The following is a 17,820-nucleotide window of genomic DNA, read 5'->3' on the forward strand; positions in this document are numbered from 1 at the left end:
ATTCCACAAAGTTATAAATTACCGCCAAACGCAATTTCAATAGAACGGAGAGAGAGAGAATGGAAATCCCCTCAAAGCATTTAGAAGCAAAGTACTTCCATTGGGGCTCTGGGCTACTGAATGCATTGATATGCATCTTCGGAACGGAATTGAACGGAGTTTGAGTTGGGGCAACAACTCTGTCCATAACGAATTGGCGTTCTGGCGACTGCAACTGCAACTGCAATTTATACCACTTAAGCACTAAAAGTTGCACCATTAAAGCCAAAAAGGCGTTAACCTGACTCCGCAGCATACTCCCTCTCTGATCCATACTCGACTCCATGGAAAAAATGCAAACGAGGCTGCTGCAAATGTTTTATGGGCTTCTGTTTCGGGGTTCTATCCACTTGGCCACACAACCGCAAAGGCAGCCGCAAAATAACAGCAGGGGGAAAAAGATGGAAAAGTTAAAACGTTTCGGCCAAAATACTACTCGCACAATGAGGGAGGTTGTGGAAGATAAATGTACGGGTTTCCGTGTCCTGTCGCAAAAACGTTATTTCATTCGGGGTTCAGGTTTTCCACACCCTTTCAGAGGGTATTCAAGATTTTGTTTTATTTGAATATTTCTAGTATTAGTCGAGTATATTTTATCAGACTCTCCTATACCCATTTATTAATCTTTAAAAATTCATTAATTTTAGGTAAATATTTTTAGAAATTTGTGAACTATTTTTATGATTTTCATCTTCATCATCTTTTTTATACTTAAAATTATTAAGATTTGTTTATGACACATGATACATATTTTCCTCTACCAAAGTTTGTACTAAAAATCTTTTCTCAAAAAAAGTAAAAGGATATTTAAACTTCGAACAGTCTCCGAGCATTGTATCCTTAATTTTTTTCTCTCCATCTTCCTGTATTTTATGCCAACATGCAAAATGTTAATTCATTTTCAATTCAACGTTTCAGTGGGAGTCCTGAACCGGATTCTTATCTCTCACACGTAAGCGAAAAGATCGAGAGAGAACACGCGGGAACAAGGGTCAGAGATACACACGTAAAAGATAACTAAGCAAAAATGTAATGCAATGTCTGTGGATGGGCTAAAAAAACTCGAAAATAGCACAAGCGTCAGCACATTTCTGTTTCCTCTGTGGCCATAGGAAAACAACCCGAAACTTTTAGCTACAATCCCACTTGACAGTCTTTAATTTTCTGCCCATTCAACTTATTTTCCCATTTATTTTATACCCTTTCCCAAAATTATTTCCTATCGATAAAGTTTTCCCCACATGCTTAAAATCTCATCTATCATTTTGGGACTGGCTGCCTCCCTGCTCTCAACTTTTTAATAACTGAATTTCCGTCATTTAACTTCATTGCAAATGAAAAATATTGACTTTTAATAACTTTGTTGCTGCCGGCAGTTTTCTCTGCAGCCCCACTGTGGGGCTCTGACTTGTGAAAATTGGACTTTAATTTAATTATATTTATAAAAAAAGGTACAAGGTGGAAAGAAGGGTGCAAAGCTAATTGACAATAAGGAAATTTCTTTAATATAATTAATTTTAAGTATTGAGTGGATTTTCCAATTAGCCAACTTAAGTTTTTTTTATTGGTTAAGCAAGGTAATGGGCTTTAATAAATATTGGATCTATCTTGGTTAGTAAAATAGATCATCTTGATAAGGATTTATTATAATATGATTTTTAGCAAGGGTTTTACTAATCCCTGAAATTTTTTTGGTCTAACTGTGGAATCTCACCTTCAAAATTCTATCAGTACATTTTCGATATTTTCTTCATTTACCATAAGTCCCTAACCTTAAACCATTAACCCCTACTGACTTTGATTTTGCGACCTACTTTTCCGCCTACTTGCAACCCACTGTGCCTTGTTCCTGACGCCTGGCACCGACCAAAGGCACTGACCATCGTTGATGTCGAGTGCCTCATGCCGCTGCCTCTGTTACTGCTGTGGCTGCTGCTGCTGCCAATATGCAAAAAAAAGACAAAGACAGGGGAACAGAGGCAGGGAAAAGCGTACAGCAAGTGTGGGTGCCACACTACATGTGTATGCCCCCCAACAACTGCAACAACAAGGTGAAACCACTTCGACATCGATGCTGTCGTTGCCGTTGCCGTTGCCATTGCCTTCGTCATCTTTGGTTGTCGTTTAGTTTGGCGCCCACTCGGCTCTCGCCAAATGGCTGCCTAACCAGCGAAATGAAATGGATAGGAAAACAAGCTAAAGCTCCAGAGCTCCCAGTGGCTGGAGCAGAAAGCAAAAAAGAGTCTCCCCATCGGATCCCAGGCCCATATGTGGGGACAAACCCATTGGCTGACCAAAACGACTGACGTACTAACTATAAGGAGAGCGTGGTCGTTGTCAGGTTGGTGCTTGCGGATTGGGGCTTGGGGGATAGGTGAGAGCATTTACATGACACAGCGAAAGTGAAACGATGCATAGCCCCCAGGCTATGATTAGATGCAGGTTCCTGCTCCCCAATAGCGGACAGGAAGGCAGGAAAGCGAACGAACTGAAAGGCTGGCAGGCAGGCGGTAAAAGCAAGCACCGACATGCGGCGACAGGCAACATCAGCAACATTTGACATGTGTTTGATTGGAGAGACAAAGCCGGAGGAGACGGCCGATCAGGGAGCTCCTGAAGACCAGACCAGACAAACATAAAAACTAGCTGCAGACCGTTGCTTTCAATACTCTTAAATCGGGACAATTCGATGTCGATGCTTAAAAGTCTTCGTTTATTAAGGCATTAAACCAATATAACAATTAGAATACATATTAATTCAAATGAAAACACGTGAACCTAGTCAAGTAGAGTCTGAGTTCCGTTTGTTATTCCTTTCATCTTCACACGGTGGAGTACTGTTGTTGTTTTTGCTGAGCGAGTGCAATGGAGATAAGAATAGTTGGATTTGCTTGCCGAGAGAGTAGCGGAATATAGCAATGGCGAGATTTTATATACGTGAGGGTCTCTCTGTCTCTCTCTTTAGTAGATTAAATGAAGATGTAGAGATAAGACAATTTCGACGCGCTGCATTCGAAACTAAATGGCAACAAAATATAGAAAGTGGAGCAGCCCATCCTCACCATCACGTACTCTTTGTATGAACATGTGCCCTTCATGGTGTAAAATACTTCGTTTGGCGTATCTCTCTGCATTATCATAGAACCTTCTTTAAAGGGTATTTAAAAACAAATTAAACATCTAGTGGTTGCCATTTTGTACAGTGGGAGTCGTAAAATGTCGGACTAGCGAACAAAAATTAATGCTCGTAGCTAAAGGTGCCGAAGCAGGCGGAGAGTAACAAATGGATCTGGGACCAAGTCAAGTAGCACTGGGACCAGCATTTCCCGTTCCCCCTATGGTCCAACGTGTGCCTGAGCGATGAGCCGACAAGGCGTGCCCCGCAGCAGCCAGCACAAGACACCACAAGAGACCAGACCGACCCCCAACCACAGCCACAATTCCCGGAGATTCACTGATGATGTTGCTCTCCGTCTGATAATGACAATGATGATGAGGATGGGGACGACGGCGACGGCGACGGCACCAGTCGCTCAATCAGCCCCAAACAGCCTGAACATCTGTTGCATTGCTTGTGGCAATCGTGACAGTAGTGACATGAAGGCGGTCGAAAGCGGCGGCATTTCTCTGTTACCCTTATAATTTGCATGGGCTGGTGGGGGACAGAACGGCACGCGGAATGCAGGTGGAAAAAACATGGAGGTGCCTAATGGATTGTTGAAAATATAGATTCAAGGTAGAATATTCACAAAATTCTCCAATAAGTCTTTCGTGAATAAGTTTTGAAAGTTCTTTCATTACCTAAAAAATAAACCTTTGCAAATCTCCATCCCAGCATTCCATACAAATTCCAGAACAAACTCATCTAGAAATTCCCTGCAATACGCAATCGGTTCCTCGCAACCAAACCTTCTTTTCCATCCGTCTGAAAAGTATTTGTATTATTATTTTTCAACTTTCAAGGGAAAATCAACTGAAGCATGAAAATGCATGACGATGTGCATTGTAATTTATAGCAATTTCCTTCTTGCTGTGACTGCAGTTTTCATGTTTAGGTCTTTGGTATGTAAATCACCATCCCACCATGCCCATCCGATCACAACCACCAACTCAAGCGAAGAGGCAGCGGGCACTGGGGAAATTTATTAATTTATGCAACACTTGAGTTTATTCAATGTTTTGGTATGATTTTACGCTACATTTGAGTGTGGGGTCCAGGGCGGAACAATTTATTAAGTTTTTAGGTCTTTGGCTCTTCGATGTGGTTCGAGTTTTGCGCTGAGGTTGCGTTTTGTGTTGTTCGTTTCGTTTAATGAAGAATGGGAAAGGGCTCGGGCTCTGGCAGTTTCACCATATACTTTTTATGTGCATTCTCGTAAGTCGCTTAACTGATATTTATACCATGATATTAGTATGTTGAAAGAAATAAGAGTTACTTGAAGATTGGGCTCATCTGTTAGAGGACAGTTACTTAAAAGCTATTTAAGTTTCTGTATTATCTGTCTTTATATTCCTACTCTTTGCAGTTGCTCTGCGACTCCTTTTTGGTTAGTTTTTTTCGCATTTCCATTCGTGTAGCGTGATTTGCCATGGCCCTCAGAACTCTTGGTTATTGTTTACTCGACTTTACGAATTTGCTCTTTTTTAGTGGCATGCACTTGATGCCACACCTCCTGCTCCCTCTGTGCCCCACGTTTGCATGTGTGCTTTTGTAGGCGTTTCCTGCTGCACGCAACTCTGTTCAGATCTCATACACACAAATGCATAAATTTCCATGTTGGGCGTCTCGTAATTTTCATTATTTCTGTTTTTTTTTTTTGTAAGAGAGAGAGAGAGGGACAGGGTCTGTTACATATCTGGTTATTAGCGCTCTAATGAACCTCTTTACAGCTGCCAATCATCGAAGGTGGCTAAGGAGAGGAAAGGAGTTAAGAAGGAGGAGGGCCAAGAGCAGAGTGGAAAAAACACATTTGTATTTATTGCGGCTAGTTAACACACAAATATGGGAAGTGGGAAGCCAAAATGAAGCTGCGACTCTTAGGCTAAGATTGAACCAGAGCCAGAGACTGCGGCAGAGACTGAACCACAGCTTGGTCAGGTTGTTCCAAGGCTTATACACAGGCACACATGTACATATGATGATCGTTTTGGATCTGATATTGCAGTCAAGTGTATTTCACGTGTAGGAGGCGTGAAGCCTATGTTTTTTTGTCTTTACACTTTTATGCTTTCCTCTTTAACGTTGTAATCCTCCACCTACTTGCTTCTTCATCATCATTCATTCAAATTGGTCATTGACACTGGGACTTAGAGGAGAGGAATGGGGCATGTATGGTGGCAGCAGCGTGGGTAAATGGTTTATTGAGGAAACGCTTAGAGTTTATCTAGAGCTTACAGATGAAAGCGATAAAGATGATAACGATATCGATTTCTCAAGGGTTTTTAACAACAAAGAAGAATGGGCTGACATTTATTATTTGACATAAATATGTAGACTAAAACGATATAAATGAATTCAGAGATTGAAATTAAAGCGATTTTATATTTTTAAGTCGATTAAAATGATAGCATATCAATAATTGAACTGTTGTAGCATATAGTTATCCATAAATAAGCATATTTGAATAACAACATGCATGCAACAATTGAGTCAATAAAGTATTAAATCATCCATGAATAAAGGAATAGAAATAATAATAATGGAAGTGCCCTCTACAAATTAAATCATCATCTAAAGTGTTTGTACAAATTCCTCAATATTTCTGCTGCACTGAATTCTCGTCTCATTCTTTGTACCATTATCAAGGGCCCAGATAAATGACGTGTGGGGTTGGGGGACAACCCTGAACTTCTTATCATTTTTCAGGGCGTGTGATTCGCGTTAATCTGTGAAGAATGCACAGTGCAATTGAAAGCTCATTCATTAATCAACAAATCGCAGAGATGAATACCCACATTGTTGGGCAGTACGTCGGGCATTTGTCATTCAATCGTCATGAATAAATTCCCCAGTTCGTGTTATTCACGCCGCCCCAAAGTGCAATAAGAGCAGTGCGTCGCGGATCAGCAGAGGGATAATAAATTATAATAATTGTGTGAAATTAAATTATCAATTGCAGACAAAAGCAATAAATAAATAAATGATGCGTGTGAACAGACGAGAACTCAAAAGGGAAATTGCATTTTCCCACAGGACTGAAGTCGGTCGTCCGAAGGGCGGAAGGTCAGAAGCGAATGTGAGGGTGGAAAATTGCAGATGCAATAATTGCACGAGCTGCGGCTAGTGGTTTCTGTGGTGGTTTCGCATTTCCGCTTTCAGCTAACAGCAGAGGGCCACATGCAAAGAAAATAAATATTTGCACATGCATTGGACTTCCTTCTCCCTTTATCCAGCAGGATGTCTGGCCCCATATATCATTCAGCATTCAAACATTTAGCAAGCAGCATGAATATTCACGCCCTGCGAGCTAGTTCCGCTTCTTCCGCCTGAATATATTTTATACCGTTATGACGTCAATGCGTCAACACCAACACACACCGACCGACAATCGGAACAATTTGTGGGATGATGCCAGCGTCGAGGTCCGCCTCTGCCACAAAAGTTGCTCTAATTTACCATTGTATGGCATTTTGTATGAAATTTATGGAGGGGCTACAGTGAAAGTTAAGAAAATAGCAGCTTCTGATCGTCCGCGCTTCAGACGACCATTAAAAACTTTGACAACTAAGATTTAACAGAATTTTACAGATTTTTAAAGCCATTAACCAATAATATAATGTTATTATCAGATTGGCCCCGACTGTAACTGCAGGTGTATGCATGTGTGTACCTATCTATGAACGTAGCTGTTTGTTCCAAAGGCCCCTAAACAAATGGTTCCCAATCAGCGAATGTTTGTTCAATGTTTTGTGGCGCCGGCAACGGGGCGGCAGGTGCAACATAAGCGAGGGCCTGGAGTGCAGGCCAAACTGGAGGTAAAGTATAGTAGATAAATTAACTGACGGTTAAGCATTCATTACGCCCACTGGCAGATCAATGGCAATTATTCAGGAGTGTTTATTTTGCTCTGGCAAGAAATTTGCATTCAACAGAAACTCAATTGAAAATTAAATTCAATTAAGAATAAATAGCCAAATAAAAAACAAATTAAATTCAATTAAAAGAAAAACAAGTGAAAATTAAACACAACTAAACCATTTTCAACTAAATTTAATTAAAATAAATACAAAAACGAACTATACAATAAACTTAATTAAAATATAAACGTGCAAATATGTAGATACACCATGTCATATGTTCATATGAACATGTATGTTTTACATGCATGTAAAAATCATTTAAATTTCCAGTTAAATTTTTTGTAGAATTTCGATAGAGCTAAAATGTAAATCTCTGAACTACAGTAACAAGTGGAACCGGAACTGGTAATAGCCAACGAAATCACCTAATGGGAAGTGGAAGAGATCTCTGAGTGATTTTCGGGTGATTTCTGTGTCGTGGGCGTGGGCGAAGGCTACCTTTAAACAAAATAAATATGTATATGGTGTTGAAATAAATAAATATGCAATAAATTTGCATAAGCTGCGAACACAAAACAACCAAAAACAGACAAAAAATCTGAGATAATTTAATCAAAAACATTCGCTTTCTACAGACAGAAACCACACACACACAGAGTGAACATCTTCTTGGGGATCTCTCTTGATTAATATAGATCAAAATCAGAAAACCAGAGGAAGGAACCAGTCTGCAGTGGCGTCTGGCGTCTCAGTGGCAGCTGCTGCTGCTGCTTCAATTAAGAAATTTTATTAAAGAGAGAGACAGGAGAGAGCGAAGAATGAACAGAGGTCCGGGGTCCCCGCGGATGATTGAGAGACTTTTGCCGGAAGCTGTGGCGCCCCCTTTGGGTCCCCATATTCTATCCATACATACAGGGTATTCGTTTACTACATTTTCTCTCTTCATTTTTATAGCTTTTATAGGGCTAAGCATATTAGTTTTTTGAAGAGAATTTATGGCCCGAGCTGTTGAGTCGACGCCTCCTCTAGGAATAATGATAAATGTCCGTGGATCACTAGGCTCTCCTCCGATTAACATCTCACTAACTAGTTAGTGGGTCCATTGGATGCCATGAGTGGAGTAAGTATTCTCCACTCACTTAATGGTGATTGATAATCATATATAAAAAACCATTTTAAACTGATTTATGCTCCCCAGTGAAGAAATAGTTGCAACTGAAAATTGAACAATCTTCAATGGCTGCTTCCTCAGACTCCTTCGGAACCAGGTAACATGACGATCTTTCTGGATCCATGAGTGCACGTTGATCAACATTTTATGATTTGTTGTCGGCTGCAATTTATAGAACACTTGAAAATTAAAAAAAGATAGATCGTTTAATGGATCGATGGGAGTGTTGGTGTTTGATTGATTTTTCCAGAGATTTACTTAACATATTATTATCGGAAAATATGCTGATAATTATGTCAATAAAGCTCTGGATTAATGGTTTATCTAAGCGGAAGTTGTATTGATATATCGACAATAAAAAACTAGATTGATCATTCTCATCAAAAAATAGTTACAAATTGCATTAATTTGAATATAATTAAGTAAAACCCGATTCTAAGTATTTTTTCCTCTAAATAAATTCTCTAAGCATCCAAAACCTAGTTTTACTTTATTTACTTTGGCGAATTTCAACATTTTTTAAGCAGTAAACAAATTTTTTGGCAAAAGTCAGCAACAATTTTTGTATACACAAGAGCTCTCCCTCTGACTTCTTGGAAAGTTCTTCACTTCTTCGTGAATCTGTGTGTCCCACTGCAAGGCAGCCATAAAATTTGTATTACCATTTCCGCCTCGAGGCGGCATAAAAAGCTGTCATATACCGCACTCTTCTGTATCTAAAAACCACAAGAGTTGACCACACAGTGCGATCTCTCGGATAAGAGAAACTGCTAAGAAAGAGACAAAGCGACAGAGACGAGTGACATCTGGTCAATGGAAATGGCCTCTTAACCGCATATGACCCCTACACATAAAATAAAGAATAAAATCTATATAAATCTTGTTCACTTTTTGTTATTTTTTGATTCGATTAAAAGTAAATAAATTATTGATAACGATATCACATTACTGTTCGAAAGGAGGGGTTCCCTTTAATGGTTGATTTCGTTTAATGGAGTGTTTAATTGCTTATGGCTTGTTGAAAGCATTTTGTTATTTGTTGTAAGTGGTAGAGTTGTAAATGTTGTAAATGGTGTATACTGCATTTTTTGAATGTTTTCAGATCAAGTTTCTTGATAAAATCAAGCCATAAATGTAGAACTCGGATTCTCATAAATACTAAAAATGTGTTAAGAATTATTAAAGATAAGCAAAAAATATATTCATTTCACATCTAAAAATTATAGTTCCTGCCAAATGCCATTTTAAGGCCAATTAATCAAAGTATTTATAAGGATTATCATTTTTCTTCAAATCATTGCATACCCATGAACATATCAGTCTCCAAGACCATCAACCCTTTTTCAAATTTCCATATTTCTACGCAGACTTTCAATGTTATACTATTTTGTGATTTGATTTAATTGATTTAATAATTGGCATTCAAAAAACTAAGCTACGTTTGGTCGTTTCATTTTTTTGGAATCAGCCTTGGAATTTCATGATTTATTCAAATTAATTGAACAAATACGCTGTACGAGTACTGGTTTTTACAGTAGCTATGAAGCGTGGCAAATTTCATTCCTACTTGTTGACATTGCCTCCACGAACCGGCCTCCCTACCCATAGCTCTCATTTTACCCCCACATTTAGTTGTCATCGGTCAGCATTCACATCCGAGGGGAAGGCCAAACAAAAGCAAAAAAAAGAAAAAAAAAAAAGAGGAACTACAACCGTAACTTTTGTGTGCAATTGAAAAAAAAGAAAGTTTTTTTTTGCAAAAATTAGACTTTGTTTTGGGCTCCAGAAAATTGCTCCATCAACGAAGCCAAATCACATACAGAAACAAATAGCGAATTGCTATACAGTTGCGGTCATTGTCTGGGGTCCGAGTTCCATTTTCTAAACGCTTCTCCCCCCATTGCGGCAAAGGTAGGAAATAATGATCTAGTGGAGGGGTGAAAGTACGGGTAATTTGAAAATAATTGAGAGTCATTGCAAAAAAAAACGAAAATGGGGCACATAAAGTGGCTTTACAAAGAGATTTGACCCTAGAAATGTTACAGAATCTTTTCTTTGCAGAAATTAAACTGAATTCAACAGGGCAGGCACAATCATCACTATTTTGCCCAAAGAAAAAAAGTAGCTTGAAAGCTTAATTGTTTTTCAGAAATATTATCATTATAATACCGAAACTATACAAATGAACTTCATAAAAAATTGGATGATTCAATAACCCAGCCTCTATTAAGTCAAGTTAAGACGGAACTCCATTAGTCGCTGGTCATTCTGAGATCAACGAAGCGTTAAATCAAACATTGGCAGTTGACTCGAGTCCCAAAAGGTTCGGCTCGATCAAACCTAATCAATCATAATTTTCAACAAACCAGCGAGAAAAGAAAAACAAAAATAAGCAAAACAAACAAAATAAAGATCGCAAATGAACTTCGAAAAATATGTAGGGTTCCGTCGCAGGGGATCAATGGCCCACCAAGAAAGTTCCCAGATACCAAAAATAAAGGGCTGGGCTCCATTGAGCGCAATGGAGCGGTTAAACAGATCAATCTTGTTGATGCATTTCCTATAGGCATGGCTTAAGGTAGAACGGGGGGAAGTCTACATACATACATATATAGCAAAATATACATACATATGTGGTAAAAAGTACTTTCATTACTTCTTGTTGATTCATTTCCTATAAACACGATTGGATCTGAAGTGAGAAAAGACATGAGAAAATCTCAGGGGAACATCAGACCATGATCTATTCGAAAAAGCCTTATAAAGGTTCTTCTTCATGAATGAAACAACCAGGCGTCTGTGTGTATCGGTTTTTTGTAAATTAAAGCTAATGACTTGTACAAAAAATAACAGAAAATAGAAAAAGAGAGAGAGACAGAAAGAAGAAAGCATCAGAAAAGAGCATAGCATCTCGGTAGGCTGATGCCAGCAGGTCAAAATGCAGTAAATGCAATGGCTCTGCTCTCTCTCTCCTGTTCGTCTGCCTGTCCTCCTCACACCTTTCCGCATCTGCTTTTGTACTATTTTTTTTCCAGTGGGAAATGAGCAGAACAGCAAAGCGCAGCGTAGAGCAGAGACATCAAGCAGAGAAACAGTTAAATGCACTTCCATCAGCAGCAGCGCTGCTGCAGCAGAACAGACGCCAGCAGCAACCAGCCAGAAGTCTGAGCGCCGTTTCTGGAGAACGGCTTTACAACCGAATGAGTCATAGCATGGCATACCCTGTAATCCAAATGGGTGGTGGGGTGTACAGGACTGAATAGAGTATGGGTTAGATGGAAAATCTGCTATTATCAACTCTATAAGGAATACTTGAATTCGATTTTGAAACTCTTTTGGATATGGACTCTTGTTTTGAAAGATTATCACCAACATTGAACGGTATCCTCTAGTCCCAAAATCATGTATAGCCTCCTTTACTTGTTTTTTCTGCTTCTCTGTTGTTGTTTCTGTTATTCTTTGGGCTCCAGAACAAGCGTAGAAACAGAGAAAATGGTTGAAAGAGAGGCAAACAAGTTACCTGCTGCTTCGCCTGCTGACTGCTGCTGCTTCGCCTGCTGACTGCTGCTGCTTGATGCCGAGGATCGTTGGCTGATTGCGTGACAGTTGTGTGGGTAAGCGGCTTACGAGATTGTCCCAGAGTCTGTCCGGAAAGAAACCCTACCATGGGCCACATCTGACCATAACTTGCGATCAGCTACCGAAATGAATAATGATTAAAAAGGGCAGTCGGATTGGAAATTAAATAGTAATCACGAGGGTATTGCAATTAATTTGTTCGGATCTACAATGCCACCCAGAATATCTAATTCGTTTCTAAAGGAGAATAGACTTAAATCTGATATTAAAGAATCGGAATCAACAGACTGTGGCACCATACATTTGTATTATCATATGTACAAACATAAGTAGCTTATATAGAGCAACAACAGATTGTAGCATGTAGCACGCTTCCACCCAAAAAAAATTAACACATTTACTGGAGATTTTACGAGGCACAAGCCCACAATAAACCGACAACAAGACCAACTTTGTTGCAAACGAACAAGACAAGAGTTAAGATTCGACTCTAAAAGAAACGTAGAGTTAAGTAACGCTCAGAAGTTACGCAAACCAAAAGGGAAAGACTAGTTTCTACAACACGGAGATTTGAATACCCTTATAGTGAGATTTAGTTTAACGATCCTGAGAGCAAATGAAAAAAAATTATCTTCTAAGTATGACTTAAATTGCAAAGTTTTTCTCACAAGGACTTTTCTCTCCATGAAAGGGTATAGAATCTATACCGTAGAATATCCATAGCATCTATAGAGTATCTATAGAATATAATATATTTAATAGATACAAAAAACTCATAAGCAACAAACTCTGAATAGTAGACGACCTACTATTTTTCCACCCATCGTACTCTTTCTCCCTCTAGCATGCTATATCCTACAGCTCTTTCCAAAATCAATGGAAAACCCAAAGGCAACAACAACTGCAAACCTCAACTGAAAACCTACTTAAGCCAGGTGGATCGAGACGGAGAAGTCGACGAAGAGAGGGTCATGATCAAGAGAGAGAACAAGAGAGCGGCGGCAGCATGAAGTAGAACGCAAGAAGAAAACAAAGGCACAAAAACAGGATGCGCATGCGCAGTAGAAACGAAACGAAAATGGAACGAAACTAAAGGTGAACATCATTATCATCAAGTCAGAAAGCGGGGGGAAAAAACACAGCTATAAAAGGGAGAGAGAAAAAAAGCGAAATCAAAGAAATCAACAAATAAAACATAAAAGGAAACGCTTCACAAAACAGAGACACACAAAAGATGAAGCACAGAAACAAGATAAGAACCACGAAAGGAAATAAGGGGGGAAGGAAGGAGGCACAAACATAAGCAGAGAGAGAGGGGACAAATGGGAATGGCAAACGATAAACGTCATCGGCCAGATTATGCTGCATAAATTATCAAATGCAAAAAGAACACACTACCAAAAGGGAGCGCCGCAAAAAAAGAAGAGAGGGAGAGCAGCAAGCAGGAGCAGCGTTCGCTGTAAATAATTGTAATTTACGTGAAAAAGTAAAAGAAACGAAAGGGAACCGACTGTACGGCCAGGAGGAAAGAGCGTTTGTCTACCTGAGCAGCCAGCGGCAAAGGAAAAGAAACAGATGAAAAGACTAGCGAACCGTTTGATACCCTTTCAGAGCTATCGTTTCTGTTGAAGCATATAAACGATAACAAACAAATACTTTTACAAAGTTGAAAAACCTAAAAACAGACGGACAGAATCACTCTTTTAGACTTCTTCACTAAATCTTTTATGTTGTAAATGGCTGGCCGAAAATAACCATTCCGTCTCTGAAAGGGTATAGCAACCGCAACGTTGATGAGCAAAAGCATACAGACAAACGTTTATGGAAAGGTGAGGTGAGGGACAGGGCAATGGCAAAGCCAGAAGAGCACGTACAAGAAATTAGCAAACAAACAGGAGAGAGAGGGGGTGACGTAGCAGCAGCGACAGAACGCAGCATTAGTGAGAGAGAGAAGGTGAGGGAGGCAAAGGTAATAGCGAAGGTAGAGAGCAGCGGAGAAAAAAAAGAACTCGTAAAGAAGTAAAAGCGAAGCGAAACTACCAAACGGATTATGATGTTTTCCAACGTGATCATGATGATGATGAATGGGATTGGTCTACGACACACATAGCAAAGAGTGGTCTGGAGAGAGGGGATAAATAGTGGGGAATTGTGTGTGGCCTGAGGGGGTACACACACATACACGTTGACATGGACCACGCGTAATGCTAACGTTTGTCTCTCTCTCTCTCTTTCCCTCCCACTCTACGTCCCTCAATGGTTCTCTTTTTTTCTGTAATCGTGTTCGGAATCGTAAAACGTGATCGAGGGCTTTATGTTCTAACTTACGTTTTGCCATGGTTAGTCTTTGTTGCTTTTCTTTTTTGTTAGTGTTCGGTCTGCTTGTGTTGCCTGGCAGTTTTACATACCCTATACAGATTTTGTATGTTGTTGTTCCCCTATAGTTCCACTCATATCCAATCAAAAAAATACTAAGAAAAACTAAATAAAATCCTGCTTAGAAATTAGATTGTTTGTAATTCCCAAGTTCCTCGAGATCTTTAAAGTTAATTTAATTATTAAACACTCTTTGAATATATGATTTATTGATTCTTTATAAATCGCTACCTATTTAAAGCTTTTTCATTCTAAAATATAATTTCGTTTGGTTCAATTTCCTTTTAAAGAATATCCTGTGTGTTTTTGGAGCCCCAATATTGTTCCGATGTCTTCTGGATTCTTGGCTGGATCTTGTCTGACTATTTGGTTTTCCCCAACCTTTTCATTAGAGAGAGAATAAAACAAGCAAAATGAAAAGAATAACAAGATCTCTGGAGTTCTATCTCTCCATTGTTTTTGTTATTTTAGCTGTAATCTGTATTTTCGGTCCTATACTCCTACTCCTCGTACAGCTCTCTTCCTGCCTTGTTCTGTGTGTTCTTTGGGGTAATTTACAAGTCTGGGCAGCAAAATTTACATGCAGACACCGCCGACAACATGTTGTTTTCGTATGTAGTTTCGTGCGGCAGAAGACTCTGGGATGCGATGGGATGGTAATGGCATGGGTATGGGTATGGCATGGGCTTGGCTTCAGCTGTTTGTTCAAGTTGTGGGTCAATGAATCAGCGCGTGGATGGCACTACACAGCTGTGCAAAAGTTTTGATGGATTGTTGCGGTAATTGTTGGGAAAATGGGAGTGGATAAAGGTATGATCTCAGAGTTTTTGGCAAGGAATAATCTTCAATTGTGGAATGTGGTTCAGCCCAAAGCAGATATGCAGTTCAGTAAAATGTCTATGGAAAAGTAATGAAACATCAGTAAGAGAGGCAAGAAAACTTTCTTCTAACAAACTTTCATTAAAGAAATGCATCATGCCTTCCTCTTGTAATTTAAATATCTATCGCATGGTTTATGACCATGAAAATCCATCTAAAACTTATACAGAGTGGTTATCGTCTGCATTTTCGAAGTTTCTTTCCTTTTTTGATGATGTGGTTCATCGAGGTTTTTCCTTATCAACAAACAAATATAAGAATTCATTCTTCTTGGGTCTTCTGCTTTCTGTTATTTGAATACATAAAAAAAACCCCCTTACACTTTTCTTGGCTACTGATAAGAATTGTTCTTGGGAATACGAGAAGACAGAGCAGATTTCAGGTTTATTTTTTCATCACATTTAACATGCTCTGAAGAACGTGCTTCAAATGCCACCTGCCACATCATACAAATATATAAGAATTTGCATAAATTCTATGGTCTGCATAATCAGCTGAATAATCTCTAACAATGACAATTATTATCGACGCGCCACCGTAAATGGCGGCCCCCGCGACACGTCACTCCCCCACACACCTCCAACGCCCACACGGACTCCCACTCCCACACGGCCTGAGATTGGCAAAAAGAGCAAAGAAAAACAGGTAAGAAAACCAATTAGCCGAGATGAGAAATTTTAGAACCGATCGAGCACAATTACGTGAATAATTTACGGCCAAGATATGGGATACTAAAGCTGCCAACGCGTTTTGTCGCACGAATCAGGTAGATCGGAACCGGTTGGAGAGAGCCGTGTTTAGAGGTAAAACCTAACGGGAAACGCTGTCGGAGAGACGGAACCTCTCAGATCAGACCAGACTCCATGGCGAATATGCAAAGAGATCGCAGTGGAGAGTTCCCTGTAGTTTAAATTAGGAAGGAACTTACCACTCTTGAGACGATCATTTATTAAATCCTCGATCAGCTGCGGGCACTCGCACTCGATGGCGTAGCAAAACTGCTTGAATTTCTCGAATCCGTTCTTGGCTATAATCTCTATGAGATTGGCGCACTGCAACCGAAGGATCTCCGCATCGTTCAGCCCCACACAGGCTCCACCACCGCCCCCAACAGAGGGCGTCAGCGAGCGATTGTCGCTCTGGGCATCACCATTTACGCTGGCACAGCGGGAGGACCCCGAACCGGCCAAAGAACCGGCACTGTACTCTCCACCAGTACCACAGCCACTTCCACTTCCGCTGGCACTTGTGGAACTTCCACTGCTGGCCACGGCGCTGAGCTTCCGCTTGGTCAAGGCGCCCACGCTGGATGGAGCACTGCCTGGGGGCTCCTGGGTGGAGACTGGAAGTGCAGCGGCAGCATAGGGCTTAAGCAGGAGATCCTCTTCGGATTGGCTGAGCACCGAGTTCTTAACCAGAACGGCCAGGAGATCGGTGCTCCCCAGATCAAGCATAATCCGCTCCTGGTGCCGGGACAGCAGGGATCGCACCTCCTCCTCTTCTTCGCGCGTCATAGCGGCAATTTCTTTTTGGATTTCGCTTTCGAGCGGCGACTTATTCCCACACACAAAACACACAGGCGTACAAAAACAGTTTTTGTTGCACTTTTTTCAGCTTTATCTTCTGTTTCACTTTAGCACACACGCACACATTTTTAATGCACTGTGTCGTTGCATTTTACGTATTAGATTTGTTTTGATTTGTCGTAAATATTAGTAGGTTCGCGCCATTTATTTTCGCAGTTAGTTTAATTCACCCGCGCGCGCCACCTTCGCAAGTCAAGTTTGAATTTTTTTTGAGGTTACAAAGAAACAAGTTTCCATTGTGAATTGTTTTGCCGATACTGTGAACGAGCAATTTGTGGGAATTCTTCTCTTGTTGTCAAATGGTAGGGGAAATTTTCTCCCGTTGGTAAGGGAAATTCGCTCCTGTTGTCAACAGTGCTGCCAACTCTCGGGTCATAAAAGAGCAAAACTAGTCTTTGAAAAAAGTCAGACAATTTTAATGCTCTTTTGACCTGGAAGCAATTCTACACGGAACTTAAGTGTAGCCTCCTAAGGCATAAAAATACGTGAAGTTGGCAGATTTTTCGAAAAAGCTAAAATAGATCCAAAATATCTTGAAAAATGGTTATAGTACCTGATACATTTTGATGGATATTGAAATTGAGCTAAATTGTCAACACTGATGTTATCAATGGTAAGGGAAATTTTCTCCTGTTTTAAGGGAAATTTTCAGTCTCATGCTGCAATGTGCGACGCAATTATGAGTAAAATTTACCACATTCAAATGTACATAAAATGTCGAGAAATCCTGAAAAAATGGTTTTTTGTCAACTGGTGGTATGGACATTTGTATACCCTATTTCCTTGAATTCTGTTTTCCCAGCCCTTGTAAGGCATTCTTTAAGCATTTCTTGATTTGAAAATATGTTAATTATTCATGCATTTATTTGTTTTCTGTTTGATTCTAGTTTGATTGAACGGTAATCTACAATATTTCAATTATTATCTCCCAAAAGAAAGTTGATCCTTAGGAAAAGTTCTTCCACAATGTTTTTCTAACATATTTAACCATCCAATACGAGTCATCAAATATTCAAGCGCGTCTAAAATGTATATTTTTAATGTTAAAAATCAATCAATTGTAGGTACTGAGCGGATTGTTCCATACGACAGAGGCTTTTATTAAATTATTAAATGCTACACATAATATGTTTTTAATTATTGCCACATTAGACATATGTACATATATAC

At 39.7% G+C, this 17,820-nt stretch overlaps 1 protein-coding gene across 6 annotated transcripts in view; it reads right to left on the reverse strand.

Moving 5' to 3' along the window:
* Positions 1-16,851, reverse strand: part of LOC117586461 (tight junction protein ZO-1) — a 98,027-nt gene extending 81,176 nt beyond the window's left edge. For 2 of the 6 annotated variants that reach the window (XM_034276514.1, XM_034276522.1), the window contains exon 1: positions 15,993-16,845. In XM_034276514.1, coding sequence (XP_034132405.1) covers positions 15,993-16,578 — 586 coding nt within the window. In that variant the 5' untranslated portion in view covers positions 16,579-16,845. Of the gene's footprint in view, positions 1-15,992 lie in introns of all 6 variants that reach the window. The other 4 variants (XM_034276520.1, XM_034276521.1, XM_034276513.1 and 1 more) reach the window with 3 other exon arrangements.
* Positions 16,852-17,820: the final 969 nt, after the last annotated feature.

Source organism: Drosophila guanche, unplaced genomic scaffold, assembly GCF_900245975.1.
Source record: "Drosophila guanche unplaced genomic scaffold, DGUA_6, whole genome shotgun sequence".
Lineage (NCBI taxonomy): Eukaryota > Metazoa > Arthropoda > Insecta > Diptera > Drosophilidae > Drosophila > Drosophila guanche.